This window comes from Anomaloglossus baeobatrachus, chromosome 1 (genome assembly GCF_048569485.1).
Source record: "Anomaloglossus baeobatrachus isolate aAnoBae1 chromosome 1, aAnoBae1.hap1, whole genome shotgun sequence".
Classification (NCBI taxonomy): domain Eukaryota; kingdom Metazoa; phylum Chordata; class Amphibia; order Anura; family Aromobatidae; genus Anomaloglossus; species Anomaloglossus baeobatrachus.
This window is the reverse complement of record NC_134353.1, coordinates 709,350,715-709,367,561: the sequence shown is the minus strand read 5'-3', so window position 1 is coordinate 709,367,561 and position 16,847 is coordinate 709,350,715. Positions and strand designations below refer to the sequence as shown.

The 16,847-nt window shown below is 45.3% G+C and overlaps 2 protein-coding genes and 1 gene segment (V, D, J or C); all 3 read left to right on the top strand.

Annotated features, from left to right (window-relative positions):
- The window catches only part of LOC142249623 (immunoglobulin lambda-1 light chain-like), a 757,490-nt gene that overhangs the window by 658,162 nt on the left and 82,481 nt on the right, over positions 1 to 16,847 (top strand). The gene's annotated exons all lie outside the window — the stretch shown is intronic.
- The window catches only part of LOC142249649 (Ig lambda-1 chain C region-like), a 609,515-nt gene that overhangs the window by 526,165 nt on the left and 66,503 nt on the right, over positions 1 to 16,847 (top strand).
- The window catches only part of LOC142303451 (immunoglobulin lambda-1 light chain-like), a 90,091-nt gene that overhangs the window by 21,086 nt on the left and 52,158 nt on the right, over positions 1 to 16,847 (top strand). Inside the window, exons 2-3 of the mRNA XM_075344803.1 lie at positions 6,305 to 6,379; positions 6,528 to 6,852. Coding sequence (XP_075200918.1) covers positions 6,305 to 6,379; positions 6,528 to 6,852 — 400 coding nt within the window. The remainder of the gene's footprint in view (positions 1 to 6,304; positions 6,380 to 6,527; positions 6,853 to 16,847) is intronic.

The window sequence follows — 16,847 nt, the reverse complement described above, 5'->3', positions numbered from 1 at the left end:
CCATTTCCGACCCGCGGACAAGAATGTACGCGCTGATGCCTTGTCCAGGTCTTTCATGCCCATGGAGCAGGAGGAGGAGACTACCCAACCCATCATCTGTCCTAGCAAAATCATTCCGGTGGCCCCTGTCACCCTGGCCCAGATACCGCCCGGGAAGACCTATGTCTCTGAGACTGACAGGCAAAAAGTGTTACACTGGGGTCATGCCTCGAAAACAGCCGGTCATGCTGGTCAGAAGAAAACATGGGGTGCGATTGTACGTCATTACTGGTGGCCATCCCTTCGCACGGACGTCGCTGCTTTTGTCTCTGCCTGCTCCTCTTGTGCCAGGAACAAGACGCCCAAACACCTGCCATATGGCCGTCTTCTGCCTCTGCCGATACCCTCAGTTCCGTGGCAACACATAGCGATGGACTTTATTACGGACTTGCCATTGTCCTCCGGACACACAGTCATATGGGTCGTGGTGGATCGGTTCTCTAAAATGGCTCACTTCGTCCCTATGGCTGGACTGCCCTCTGCTCAGGAACTCGCGGACGCCTATATACATCACATCTTCCGCTTGCATGGCTTTCCATCACACATCGTATCCGACAGAGGAACTCAGTTCACCTCCCGCTTCTGGAGGGCTCTCTGCAAACATCTGGGAGTGACTCTGGACTTTTCTTCTGCCTACCATCCTCAGTCTAATGGCCAAGTGGAGAGGGTCAATCAAATCTTGACCTCCTTTTTACGTCACTATGTCAACGCCCATCACGACGACTGGTCCACGCTTCTTCCTTGGGCTGAATTCTCCCATAACCACCACATCAGTGAGTCGTCCTCCAGCTCTCCCTTCCATGTCGTTTACGGACTTCAGCCCTCCGTCCCATTGCCTGTATCCCCTTCTTCGGATGTCCCTGCTGCTGATACTGTAGCCCGTGACTTTGCAACCATTTGGGACTCTGTCAAGGCGTCCCTTGGGCGTGCTTCACTGCGGATGAAGAGACACGCAGACAAGAGACGTCTGGACCTTCCGTGTTTCTCTCCTGGAGATCTAGTCTGGCTTGCTTCCAAGTACGTCCGATTGAAGATACCATCCTACAAGCTGGGTCCTCGCTACATCGGACCGTTTAAAGTCCTCAACAAGATCAATGAGGTCTCCTACAAGCTACAGCTCCCGGCCACAATGAGGATACCCAACTCATTCCACGTCTCCCTGCTCAAGCCGGTTGTCCTTGGTCCCTTCTCCGCTGCTGCCAGTTCGTCTCCTCCTCCTATTGCCGATGACGACATCTATGCGGTAAGGGATATCGTGGCCATGAAGACTGTACGGGGTCGACAGTTCTTCCTGGTGGACTGGGCAGGGTATGGTCCTGAGGATAGGTCCTGGGAGCCCCGGGAGAATGTGGGTACTCCGCTGATCCGTGCCTTCCTGTCCCGGTTGCGGGGAGGGGGGCGTGGGGGGGGGGGTACTGTCACGCATACTGTCACGCTCCCCGGGTCCCCTGCGCTACCCTCCGGCTCACCTGTCACGCTCCCCGGCTCCCCTGCCTCGCTTCCCGGTTCCTCGGTCCGGTCACCGCCGCTCCCCGCTCTCCAGCATCCATTGCCGGCGCGTCCCCGGCGTCCTGGTCCCCGCTCCCGGCACCCGTCGGCTTCTCAGCCCCAGCCCGGCCCTGCTGCTTCCTCCTCGCAGCTTCCTGCTCTGGCTTCTGGCACTCGGGCCGCGCGCATGCGCATTAGGGCGCGTGCGCGGTCATTGACCCTTTCTTAAAGGGCCAGCGTCCATTAACAGGAAATGATGCAAACAGGTACAGGGTATAAAGGGGTTTAATGTCCAAGGGGGCGGGGCCTGATCTTCGTGTTTCTTAAGCTAGGAGTCAGGTCTCCTGGTGTATCTGTGATATACTCACCTATCTCTCTTGTAGAGCCGTGCCTGCCTCGCCATCCGGTCCTGCCGAATCCCGGACCCCGAACGCTGTCCATCTGCCATCCTGACAGTCCGTACCATCTCGGATCCCTGCGGTGACCTGTCATCTCGCTCCAAAGGTTCCGGACCCCGCCTGACATCTTCTCGGCTTCCGAACCTGAGCTGCGTCACCCGGACTACAATCAGTGACTCCGTGGTCCCAGGGACTTCTCCGTTATACTCGTGTGCACGGACTGTTCTGCTGCCTATAGTGCTCCAGCTACCGGACCCCTTACCACCATCTAGGAGTTCGGCCCAGTGGATCCACCTCCTGGGTCTGCCCGTCCACCTGGCCCTGACACTATGCCTGTGGAAAGGGTGAGGCAACTGAATGTGTACAGCTACCAACAGGAGGAATATATTGCAAACCAAGATCAGGCGTGCATAGCATGGTGGTGACCACCACCAGACATTTGTAGCATAACATGCTGGGACCTGGGCTGGTCTCTATCCACAATTGCCTTTTTTGCAACATGGAAGCGGCTATATACAGGTTACAGGTATGTGTGCTCCATTATGGTTCTGCTTTTAACCTTATCTAGGAGGCCGCATGGCACATGAAATACGTAATATAGGTTAGGACCCCCCTATTGAGATTTGCCGTGACGTTGGCAGGGGTGGCTCAAAGAATTGATCAATTATTTGCTAAAAATCTCATTTTTTTTTTTATTATAGTACAGTTGGAATAAATCTGTGAATTTTCACTTTTTATATGATGCATGCCAATTTCAGATCATGCTGGCTCCTTTTTCAAGAGGGTCATTGTAGATCAGTTCTGAAAACATTACCCTCAGACAACGCTGGCGGCAGAGTTACCGACTCTTTTCAACACCAAGGATTAATGGGGAGAGACATGAAAACCAGGTCCAACAGAGGTGGGGGGAAAATGTGTGCAAATTGGACCATTTTCAATAAGTGAGCACATCAGCAAGAGCTATCTGTGTCTGTAACAATGCCAAGGAAGGAGAAGTTGCACAACATGGTAAAGGGGTACTTAAGTGACCATATCTGCGTCCTTTCTGATGCTTCTGTTCTTTAATTATTATGTATCCAAGCTGAACCCTTGGCCCAACTTCTCCTTATACGCCTTGGAGGTGCTGGCCTGCTAGGCTGCTAGTGTGATGTCAGAGCGTGTTTTCCATGCTGCTGGGGCAATTATCACTGATATGCGCACATGCCTCTCCACAGAAAATGGAGACAGAGAGCAAGCCAAACTAAATTCCCCCAAAATGTTGATTTTGACTACTGCTGTTAACAGCCACCCCTTCCCATATAAAGCTGTTTCCTTCCTGCATCAACCATAACTCAGCCCATAGGGCTTATTTTTGTAAACACTATGCACATTGAGCAATGGTGGGCAAACTATGACAGTACTCCTACTCCAACCTAACTACTATTTGTCATTGGAAGCCCTTGTGTTGGTGACTCCCTGAATCAACCATGACTCAAGAGCTTTAGTAGCCTTCTAATGATAATCTATTAATTAATTTATGATTTGATCAAAATTAAATAATCCAATAAGTGATACATTGCTGTAATCGAATCTCTGTCTTTACAATATGCTGGTCTTGGATTAGATGACAAAAGCCTAGTGACAGGTTCCCTTTAAAACATAACTCAAACAGTATATGTTATTGTGAGAGACCAGTGTCATCAAGACAATACTGTATGAATAGACTGTTCATAATTGTGCTAGATTAATAAATAAGAGCAGTTAGCTTAGCAGCTTTGGATCACCGATTTTTATTATATGGAATATTATTTCAACAAAAACAAAATTAGAATTTAGGGGCCGATTCAGTAGTATTGACGCTTTGTATGCCAGTCTTGATCCAAAGTGTGCTGGGGTAAGATGCTCCAAATTTAGTAATAGGCATGTGTGGCGCCCCTGAGGCTTCCGTCGCCACAGGTCATTGCACCCCATCAGCGGTGTGATGCCCCATTCTGGGAGAGGAAGAGAGTGAACTCCGGTCCCCTGGTAAATCCACACTACACCCATTGCTAGGGACACACAGGACCAGGGAAAGTGGCAGGCAACCCTCCCATGCTGCATGCTGAGAGGGGCTGTAAGACCCATCCCTGCTCCCATAGGGTGGTAGCTTAGCAACTGGGGAGGTGGGAGGAGCCATCTGAGAGTAGATAGAGAAGGGAAGGTCAAGTTTAGTTAGTTCCCTCAGGGAGTGAGAGAGTAAGGAGTGAGCATGTAGTTGGAGAAGAAGAACGAGAGCAAGGAGGGAGGAGGAGGCCTGCTGGAGGCAGGCAAGGAAAAGGAGAAAGTAAAGGAAGAAAGGGTCGCAGGGCCGCGGGTAGTCCTGTAAGTACCACGAGCAGTCCTTGTTGGGTACCGAAGCCGAGGGCCCAGAGGCGCTACGAGTAGTTGCAGGCTGCGGTGGCCTGGTCCACATTGACATCGGTGGAGTGATTAGCTGCGACAGGGGACGGTCCCTAGAGACTGGAGGAGTGAAAAGACAATCTCCAAACAGTAAAAACCGAGGCCCAGGGACGTTGCAAGCTCCCAGGGCCAGAACCCATAGCAGACCTTCAGAAAAGGGGTAATCAGCCGACAGGTGACCCCCCAGCCTGGAGGCTGTAGTGGAGGCCAAGCCAGGTCCATCTCAACTAAGGCAAGGCTAGTGAAGACAGCAGAGAAGGAGACACTAAGAGGAGGGTACCGGATTTCACACTCTGAATCACCCAGAAGGCGGAGGTCCCTGACAGAGGTCCCAGCAGTCCAAGGGTCCTGCTGCCCTGACAAGAACTGTGAGTAAAAGAACTTGAACTGCACCCTTGAAGTGGTCTCTGTTATTTCATCTGCATAGACACTCACAAGCACCAACTGTGCCCCGGGCATTGCTCCACCTGTGGGGAGCAGTACTACCATTGCTGCTATAACATCATCCCGGAGGCCTCATACAGCAGCGGCGGCTTAATAGCCGCATACCACAGGTGGCGTCACGAACACAACCATTAACAAGCAAGCCACATATTCTACTGACACCCACCACGGCCACGGAGCCGGGCCCAGCCACCACTGACTACCACCGGACTAGTCCGGCCCGACACCGGGTGTCCCACAGCCCTGGGGTGGGCGAGTCACATGCGTCCAGCCATTAACCAGATTACTTTTCTGTCATAATTGTACATTATGATGAATTTATGCACTCAGCCACACACCACCCGCTAAGCATTAAAAATTGTCAGAGCTTGCACAACAATGCGAAAAGTCACAAAATTTGCACAAACATTTTTCAGCATTTCAAACAACTTTTTTGTTACATTTCTGATGCAAAATGTTTGATGAATGTACCCTTTATTGTTTACAATGAAAAAGGCAGAAATAATTTACATTATAAATTATCATTAGATAATCTGATGATTTGGGCAGAATGGTTGACAATCTAATATGCTGTCACACATGGACTTGGGGAGAGTCCATCGTGAGGCCAAACACACAACTTAACAAAGGTAACACCCCGACAAACTAGGGGTACACTGGGGGCACTTTATCAATGGTAGGCCCTAGCACTAGTGAGAGGGAACATGGACACATCCTCCACTTATGTACATGCCGCTGTACCCTGCACTCCTAGCCAGCCTCTATACAGGTTCTTCACCTGTCGCCAAGCTAGAAGCTGAAGCCCTGAGATGACCCTACAATGGTCAACCTGGCTAGGGAGTGGGCATGTGAAGGACACTAGCCCCTCCGCTGCACTGATACAACACACCGGGAAAGGAAGACAGACAAGGGGAACAAAACAACAGCCGGCTGCAGTCAGCATGAAGACTGCAGCCACCATAGCAACTTCAGGAGAGGGTTTCAAAAAGCTCCTTCCAGCTCCAAGGTCAGCATCCCAATGGCAATGAAAATAACTGGCACCCTCTTCTGGAACAGAAGGTATATAAAGGGACTGGGTGTGGTCCCAAATCGAAACATCTGGGTAAGGTAATGGCCTTTGCTGTCAAAGAACACAGACATTAACCCTCTGTCTAATGAAGAAAAGGAAACTTCTTTTAAATCTGTAGGGTCTCACCAGGAAAAGTGAGACTCAAGCCCAGAAAATGTCATTCATCTCATGTAGCAGAGAGACAACCGTGACATATGCATAGGCATCTCTTGATAGCAGATGTTGGGTTCAGGCTAGTAGGATCTCTTAATTTGGAGTCTGGTAGTGTCTCCTTCCTCCTACCATTGAAGAAACATACATGCTAAGTATGCTGACAGTAATTTAGAGATAGGAATATGATCATTTGACTGACAGTGTAACATTTGCATACTAGTTTAAAAAATATTTGCATGATTAACGATTCTGAGAGATAAGTTGATCAGGATAAGTTCATTTCATACGTCTACAGATTTATCAGAATTTGTCATTGACCTCATCATGATCTGGGCTTCAACCTTTGTATTGCTGGTGACTCATATCTCTTGTAAGGATGACATACGTAGGTCATAGAATATGAAGTTGTAGCATTGGATATCACGAGTCAGGTTTACTGATAACTACACTTGCTTACTGTTAGCATTACTCACTTATTTTATTTACTCTTTCTCTTGTCATTACATTTTGTTCTACAGATGGAGCTTTTCAACCAGTCCTTGTCCAGACGCCTTCTCTGGAGGTTGCGGTTGTTCAACGAGCTGAGATTCCTTGCACCTTGAGCACCGGGAAAAACTTTGACATCTACAGAGTCATCTGGCTGCAACAGAAAAATGATGTTATTAGAATGGTATATCACTTTAGGACTGGAAACACACAAGAGAGAGGACCAGGGATTCCTGAGCGCTTCTCAGTGACCGATGACGTACCCAACAGACGCTGGCATTTGGTGATCTCTGGTGTGCAACCTGAAGATGATGCAGATTATCATTGCACAGCATACTTTGATGAGATTTATGGGTAACACAGTGGATTATTTGAATTTCACACTAAATACGTTTCCTCTTCTTCTTGCAGATTGAACAGGAAATGAGCAACTGCACACACCAGCTAACATGTTACCAAACATGAGAATCAGAAGTCATCAAAATCTCCTGATGTATGTTAAGAAAATTAGCATGCAACTGTTTTCTGTGAAATGTCACTAGTTTCCTATAAATAAATTGCAGAAAAAATGAAGTATTTAGGAGTAAATTAAGTATTGAAATGAAAATACAAGGCACCATGTAAGTTCCTCCAGAAATATGATTAGGGTAAAAACGCAGTAGTTCTGCTTTTCCCAACTCTAGTTCTCAACTTACCCTGGCAGGTCATATGAGGAGTTTCTGAAATATGTGATATAAATATTATCAGTTCCTTAGAAATTGCCATAGTATTCTCTTTATTTGGAATCTTCAAATCATGACCATTTGGCAGTAGGATAGGTAGCGGGGGGAAGAGGTGATAGTGTCCCCACGCCAACTCCCACAGTAGGATCCATCCGAGTAAACAGCCGCTCTTGACATTATCAGTGTGAATAGCATACCGGATACAGTTAAACTCTACTGTAGAGCAGGGAACCATGATCTTCCTGTCTTGCAACTCTCCATTCTGTGGGCTCTCCATTCATGAAACTTTAGAATAAATCACAGGGGCGAACACAAAACATCAGAGTGCCAGCGCAGGTGGCGAGATGACGTTACGACTTTGCCCCACCTGCAGTGGGATGCCAACTGTGCCAAAGGACTTGCCAGAAATCTTTGGTCAGGGCATTATTGTTGTATCTGGTGGGACTCTAGGGGCCATTATTACTATGTATTGGAGGACTCTGAAGGCTATTACTGTGTGTGAGGGGAGCTGTGGAGGCTATTATTTCTGTATGTGGGAGAACCCAGGGGCCATTAGTACTGTATCTTAGAAGACTCGAGGCATTTTTTCTGTATGTGGGGTTACTCAGGTTACATAATTACTGTATGTGGTAGGGAGGACTTATGAAACAATATTACTTTAATTGAAGCACTCTGCTATTATTAATTGCTATGGGGATGCTCAGAGGACCTTAGTACTTTTTAGGAGACATCAGGGGACAATAATAAATGTGAAGCAGGCACTTAAAAGACATTATTACATTTTTAGTAGCACCCAACATAGTATAGCCATCAAAGGGGAACACAGGAGGCATTATAACTGTCTAGAGAAAAACAGTGAGCCCTATATATTTCTAGGATACTGATAAGGGAGAATTACACAGATTCAGGAAATCTTCTTTCAGTGAATGTCTACTGAATCTCAAATCCAAAGTTACTGGGTGCCAGCAAAGGAATTCAGACCACACAGAGATAGCTGGTATACACTCATCTCAGTAAGAGCAGCTGCACATCCTTTGTGCTTTATTTGTTATACACAAGCCTTTTTATAGAGCAATAGTGGGTTAATCTCTTAGCAAAATTCTAGCAGCACACCATTGCTTATTTAGAAGCACACGCAAAAAGCATATGATAATATTTATGTCCATATTTGGGATTTACTCTTCAGCCATAGCTCGCATAGTTTTCATCACGTAGCCTATCAGGGACAGATCCAAACTTGCGCAGATGCAAGCAATCATTATTATCAACATTTTCATTCTGTTCCCTTGTAGTAGACATCAGCGGTAGACTTCAGTGGACAAATGCTTGCCTTCCTGATACGCAGCAATAATCAAGAGAAAGACTATCTTGTTCCTCATATACAAAAGAAAGCTTAGTTATAGAAAAGCATAAAGATATATATATATATATATATATATATATATATACAGTACAGACCAAAAATTTGGACACACCTTCTAATCTCTAGAACAACTGTTAAGATGAGACTTTGTGCAGCAGGCCTTCATGGTAAAATAGCTGCTAGGAAACCACTGCTAAGGACAGGCAACAAGCAGAAGAGACTTGTTTGGGCTAAAGAACACAAGGAATGGACATTAGACCAGTGGAAATCTGTGCTTTGGTCTGATGAGTCCAAATTTGAGATCTTTGGATCCAACCACCGTGTCTTTGTAGAAAAGGTGAACGGATGGTTCCCACCGTGAAGCATGGAGGAGGAGGTGTGATGGTGTGGGTGTGCTTTGCTGGTGACACTGTTGGGGACTTATTCAAAATTGAAAGCATAAGGAACCAGCATGCCTACCACAGCATCTTGCAGCGGCATGCTATTCCATCCGGTTTGTGTTTAGTTGGACCATCATTTATTTTTTAACAGGACAATGACCCCAAACACACCTCCAGGCTGTGTAAGGGCAATTTGACTAAGAAGGAGAGTGATGGGGTGCTACGCCAGATGACCTGGTCTCCACAGTCACCAGACCTGAACCCAATCGAGATGGTTTGGGGTGAGCTGGATCGCAGAGTGAAGGCAAAAGGGCCAACAAGTGCTAAGCATCTCTGGGAACTCCTTCAAGACTATTGGAAAACCATTTCCGGTGATTACCTCTTGAAGCTCCTCAAGAGAATGCCAAGACTGTGCAAAGTAGTAATGAAAGCAAAAGGTGACTACTTTGAAGAACCTAGAATATAAGACTTATTTTCTGTTATTTCACACTTTTTTAAGTATTTAATTCCACATGTTTTAATTCATAGTTTTGATGCCTTCAATGTGAATCTACAATTTTCAGTGTCCTGAAAATAAAGAAAACTCTTTGAATGAGGTGTGTCCAAACTTTTGGTCTGTACTTTATATATATATATATATAGTACAGACCAAAGGTTTGGACACACCTTCTCATTCAAAGAGTTTTCTTTATTTTCATGACTCTGAAAATTATAGATTCACATTGAAGGCATCAAAACTATGAATTAACACATTTGGAATGAAATACTTAACAAAAAAGTGTGAAACAACTGAAAATATGTCTTATATTCTAGGTTCTTCAAAGTAACCACCTTTTGCTTTGATTACTGCTTTGCACACTCTTCGCATTCTCTTGATGAGCTTCAAGGGGTAGTCACCGGAAATGGTTTTCACTTCAGTTTGATAAGTGGGATTTCTTGCCTTATAAATGGGGTTGGAACCATCAGTTGTGCTGTGCAGAAGTCTGGTGGATACACAGCTGATAGTCCTACTGAATAGACTGTTAGAATTTGTATTATGGCAAGAAAAAAGCAGCTAAGTAAAGAAAAAATGAGTGGCCATCATTACTATAAGAAATGAAGGTTAGTCCGAAAAATTGGGAAAACTTTGAAAGTGTCCCCAAGTGCAGTGGCAAAAACCATCAAATGCTACAAAGAAATCAGCTCACATGAGGACCGCCCCAGGAAAGGAAAACCAAGAGTCACCTCTGCTGCAGAGGATAAGTTTATCCGAGTCACCAGCATCAAAAATCGCAGGTTAACAGCAGCTCAGATTAGAGACCAGGTCAATGCCACACAGAGTTCTAGCATCAGACACATCTCTAGAATAACTGTTAAGAGGAGACTTTGTGCAGCAGGCTTTCATAGTAAAATAGCTGATAGGAAACAACTGCTAAAGACAGACAAGAAGCAGAAGAGACTTGTTTGGGCTAAAGAACACAAGGAATGGACATTAGACCAGTGGAAATCTCTGCTTTGGTCTGATGAGTCCAAATTTGAGATCTTTGGATCCAACCACTGTGTCTTTGTGCAACTAAGAAAAGGTGAACGGATGGACTCTACATGCCTGGTTCCCACAGTGAAGCATGGAGGAGGAGGTGTGATGGTGTGGGGGTGCTTTGCTGGTGACACTGTTGGGGATTAATTCAAAATTGAAGGCATACTGAGCCAGCATGGCTACCACAGCATCTTGCAGCGGCCTGCTATGCTATCCGGTTTGCGTTTAGTTGGAGTATCATTTATTTTTCAACAGGACAATGACCCCAAACACACCTCGAGGCTGTGTAAGGGCAATTTGACTAAGAAGGAGAGTGATGGAGTTCTACACCAGATGACCTGGCCTCCACAGTCACCAGACCTGAACCCAATCGAGATGGTTTGGGGTGAGCTGGACTGCAGAGTGAAGGCAAAATAGCCAACAAGTGCTAAGCATCTCTGGGAACTCCTTCAAGACTGTTGGAAGACCATTTCAGGTGACTACCTCTTGAAGCTCATCAAGGGAATGCCAAGAGTGTGCAAAGCAGTAATCAAAGCAAAAGGTGGCTACTTTGAAGAACCTAGAATATAAGACATATTTTTAGTTGTTTCACACTTTTTTGTTAAGTATTTCATTCCACATGTGTTAATTCATAGTCTTGAGATGCCTTCAATGTGAATCTACAATCATGAAAATAAAGAAAACTCTTTGAGTGAGAAGGTGTGTCCAAACCTTTGGTCTGTACTGTATATATATATATATATATATATATATATATATATATATAAAAATAAATATATATATATACAGTTAGGTCCAGAAATATTTGGACAGTGACACAATTTTGGCGAGTTGGGCTCTGCATGCCACCACATTGGATTTGAAATGAAACCTCTACAACAGAATTCAAGTGCAGATTGTAACGTTTAATTTGAAGGTTTGAACAAAAATATCTGATAGAAATTGTAGGAATTGTACACATTTCTTTACAAACACTCCACATTTTAGGAGGTCAAAAGTAATTGGACAAATAAACCAAACCCAAACAAAATATTTTTATTTTCAGTATTTTGTTGCGAATCCTTTGGAGGCAATCACTGCCTTAAGTCTGGAACCCATGGACATCACCAAACGCTGGGTTTCCTCCTTCTTAATGCTTTGCCAGGCCTTTACAGCCGCAGCCTTCAGGTCTTGCTTGTTTGTGGGTCTTTCCGTCTTAAGTCTGGATTTGAGCAAGTGAAATGCATGCTCAATTGGGTTAAGATCTGGTGATTGACTTGGCCATTGCAGAATGTTCCACTTTTTTGCACTCATGAACTCCTGGGTAGCTTTGGCTGTATGCTTGGGGTCATTGTCCATCTGTACTATGAAGCGCCGTCCGATCAACTTTGCGGCATTTGGCTGAATCTGGGCTGAAAGTATATCCCGGTACACTTCAGAATTCATCCGGCTACTCTTGTCTGCTGTTATGTCATCAATAAACACAAGTGACCCAGTGCCATTGAAAGCCATGCATGCCCATGCCATCACGTTGCCTCAACCATGTTTTACAGAGGATGTGGTGTGCCTTGGATCATGTGCCGTTCCCTTTCTTCTCCAAACTTTTTTCTTCCCATCATTCTGGTACAGGTTGATCTTTGTCTCATCTGTCCATAGAATACTTTTCCAGAACTGAGCTGGCTTCATGAGGTGTTTTTCAGCAAATTTAACTCTGGCCTGTCTATTTTTGGAATTGATGAATGGTTTGCATCTAGATGTGAACCCTTTGTATTTACTTTCATGGAGTCTTCTCTTTACTGTTGACTTAGAGACAGATACACCTACTTCACTGAGAGTGTTCTGGACTTCAGTTGATGTTGTGAACGGGTTCTTCTTCACCAAAGAAAGTATGCGGCGATCATCCACCACTGTTGTCATCCATGGACGCCCAGGCCTTTTTGAGTTCCCAAGCTCACCAGTCAATTCCTTTTTTCTCAGAATGTACCCGACTGTTGATTTTGCTACTCCAAGCATGTCTGCTATCTCTCTGATGGATTTTATTTTTTTTTTCAGCCTCAGGATGTTCTGCTTCACCTCAATTGAGAGTTCCTTAGACCGCATGTTGTCTGGTCACAGCAACAGCTTCCAAATGCAAAACCACACACTGTAATCAACCCCAGACCTTTTAACTACTTCATTGATTACAGGTTAACGAGGGAGACGTCTTCAGAGTTAATTGCAGCCCTTAGAGTCCCTTGTCCAATTACTTTTGGTCCCTTGAAAAAGAGGAGGCTATGCATTACAGAGCTATGATTCCTAAACCCTTTCTCCGATTTGGATGTGAAAACTCTTATATTGCAGCTGGGAGTGTGCACTTTCAGCCCATATTATATATATATAATTGTATTTCTGAACATGTTTTTGTAAACAGCTAAAATAACAAAACTTGTGTCACTGTCCAAATATTTCTGGCCCTGACTGTATATATCTAATATATAAAGCTGAATGTGTGTGTGTATGTGTATGTGTGTGTGTGTGTGTGTGTGTATGTCCGTGATTGGCATCCACACCGTCACAGCTACAGCCACAAAATTTTGCACACTCACACTTCTGGACCCTGAGAGCGTCATAGGCTAGTTTTCGAGGGGAAATTTTAACCCCGCTCTTTACAGTTATTCACCAAAAAACCTGCCTCCATTAAAGCGAATGGAGCTGGGAGCCACAGTGCAGCCAGAACTTCAGAAGAATGCGCAACCACGCCCTTATATGGAATGTTGGCGTGTCACAATGCAGCCAGGGAAAGAGGCAGACACAGACAGAGTAAGAAACAGACATAGACAGGGTAAGAGACAGACACAAAGAGACAGACACAGACAAAGAGACAGACTGACAGGGAAAGAGACAGACAGGGAAAGAGAGGGAAAGCGACAGACAGGGAAAGAGAGAGAAAGTGACAGACAAGGAAAGACAGGGAAAGTGACAGACAGGGAAAGTGACAGACAGGGAAAGTGATTGAGACAGATGGAGAAAGAGATTGGGACAAACGGAGAAAGAGATAGACCGGGAAAGAGACAGACAGACAAAGAGAGAGAGACAGAGAGATATATATATAGAGGGGGAGACAGACAGAGAATGGGAGAGAAACAGAGAGACAGTTACTATCCCGGGCAATCGCCGGGTGCTATGTTGTGAGGCGAAATTTTAACCCCGCGCGTTCCAATTTACCAATCAATTTTGCCCCTATCTACATAATGGGGAAAAAGTGAAACGAAAAGTGTTGGGGGCAAATTGACTGCTGCCAGATGTGAACAACGGGGACTTAAAGAATGATAGCGATGGCGCCAAAGAGTATATACCGTCCAGTTGCTAAGGTGGGGTCCCGATATGGGATACTCACCACACTCTGGGATATGAACACACACACAAAATGCGCCACACACTACCACGTGCTTGAACACATATACCACCCTCAGCACACATTTCACCACACATACACCAACCTCGCCACATAATCGCCCTAAACACACACAAGTCTGGTACATATACCACCCTCAGCACACATCTCACCACACATACACCAACCTCGCCACATAATCGCCCTAAACACTCATAAGTCTGGTACATACAGTGCCTACAAGTATTCTTCAACCCCCTGCAGATTTAGCAGGTTTGATAAGATGCAAATAAGTTAGAGCCTGCAAACTTCAAACAAGAGCAGGATTTATTAACAGATGCATAAATCTTACAAACCAACAAGTTATGTTGCTCAGTTAAATTTTAATAAATTTTCAACATAAAAGTGTGGGTTAATTATTATTCAACCCCTAGGTTTAATATTTTGTGGAATAACCCTTGTTTGCAATTACAGCTAATAATCGTCTTTTATAAGACCTGCTCAGGCCGGCACAGGTCTCTGGAGTTATCTTGGCCCACTCCTCCATGCAGATCTTCTCCAAGTTATCTAGGTTCTTTGGGTGTCTCATGTGGACTTTAATCTTGAGCTCCTTCCACAAGTTTTCAATTGGGTTAAGGTCAGGAGACTGACTAGGCCACTGCAACACCTTGATTTTTTCCCTCTTGAACCAGGCCTTGGTTTTCTTGGCTGTGTGCTTTGGGTTGTTGTCTTGTTGGAAGATGAAATGACGACCCATCTTAAGATCCTTGATGGAGAAGCGGAGGTTCTTGGCCAAAATCTCCAGGTAGGCCGTGCTATCCATCTGCCCATGGATGCGGACCAGATGGCCAGGCCCCTTGGCTGAGAAACAGCCCCACAGCATGATGCTGCCACCACCATGCTTGACTGTAGGGATGGTATTCTTGGGGTCGTATGCAGTGCCAGCCAGTCTCCAAACATCACGTGTGTGGTTGGCACCAAAGATCTCGATCTTGGTCTCATCAGACCAGAGAACCTTGAACCAGTCTGTCTCAGAGTCCTCCAAGTGATCATGAGCAAACTGTAGACGAGCCTTGACATGACGCTTTTAATGTAAAGGTACCTTACGGGCTCGTCTGGAACGGAGACCATTGCGATGGAGTACGTTACTTATGGTATTGACTGAAACCAATGTCCCCACTGCCATGAGATCTTCCCGGAGCTCCTTCCTTGTTGTCCTTGGGTTAGCCTTGACTCTTCGGACAAGCCTGGCCTCGGCACGGGTGGAAACTTTCAAAGGCTGTCCAGGCCGTGGAAGGCTAACAGTAGTTCCATAAGCCTTCCACTTCCGGATGATGCTCCCAACAGTGGAGACAGGTAGGCCCAACTCCTTGGAAAGGGTTTTGTACCCCTTGCCAGCCTTGTGACCCTCCACGATCTTGTCTCTGATGGCCTTGGAATGCTCCTTTGTCTTTCCCATGTTGACCAAGTATGAGTGCTGTTCAGAAGTTTGGGGAGGGTCTTAATTAGTCAGAAAAGGCTGAAAAAAGAGATAATTAATCCAAACATGTGAAGCTCATTGTTCTTTGTGCCTGAAATACTTCTTAATACTTTAGGGGAACCAAACAGAATTCTGGTTGTTTGAGGGGTTGAATAATGAATGACCCTCTGAATAAACTTTTCACAATTTAAAAAAAAAAAAAAAAAAAAGAAATAACATTCTTTTTTGCTGCAGTGCATTTCACACTTCCAGGCTGATCTACAGTCCAAATGTCACAATGCCAAGTTAATTCTGAATGTGTACACCTACTAAATCTGCAGGGGGTTGAATACTACTTGTAGGCACTGTATACCACCCTCAGCACACATCTCACCACACATACACCAACCTCGCACACATAATCGGCCTAAACACACACAAGTCTGGTACATATGCCACCCTCAGCACACATCTCACCACACATACACCAACCTCACCACATAATCGCCCTAAACACACACAAGTCTGGTATTATCCTTCAAAAATAAAAATCTGATTAATAAGCAGCCAAACTACAAGAACAACAAATGTACCATATAGGAAAAACGGCAGCTGTCAGTCACATGACCTGTCTATTATGTGTATGTGTGAGCTAATATATACTGTCAGGGAGGAGGGCTTTCTGTTGCCTGGAGATTTATCAGGCTGCCAATAGCAACCAATCACAGCTTAGCTTCTATTTTGCTACAGTTAATTCATCTAACAAAGGACATTCTCAGTATGTGTGCGGTCATAGGATGTTAAATCTGTGTGGAATATCTGTGGTGTTGAAATATATGTTGTGAAATGCTTCTATTAGCTTAGTTTTTGCCTTTTAATAATTACATTTCTATCTATTTGCTTTGTGGTGTTTGTGTGCAGAATACATTTTTGTTAATACATTCTATTTTGTTAACAGCAGTTATTAACCCTGGCGAAGCCGGGTAGTACAGCTAGTATAATTATATATAATATATGCTGCTCAAAAAAATAAAGGGAACACTTAAACAAGGATTTTGTATTATTTTGGTGTTCCCCTTTTTTTTGAGCTGTATATATATATATATATATATATATATATATATATATATATATATATATAATTGCCTTATTCTGTCTGTCTGTCTGTCTGTCTGTCTTGCTCCAAAATTGTGTCCTTACGGTGACACAAAGCTGATTGGCCGCTGGGCTCGCCATGGCCCCGCCCCCCCGCACGGATTGGCCGCTCGCCCAGGCTGCGCCCCCACACGGATTGGCCGCTCGCCCAGGCTTTGCCCCCCCACAGATTGGCCTCTCGCCCCTGCACCCTGCAGGCATTGGCAACTCAGCCACGCCCCACCCCCTCACGCAATGCACGCTAGCTTTGGCCCCGCCTCCACACGCATTCCCCGAATCGACACGGTCACGGAGCCACGACTCCCAGGTGAGTACTGTACCCCTGGGAGCCCACATCAGCGTACGCTGCAAACCCAGCCGACACATACCCTCGCATTGCTGGGGTTGCCACCGTATGCTGGTGTG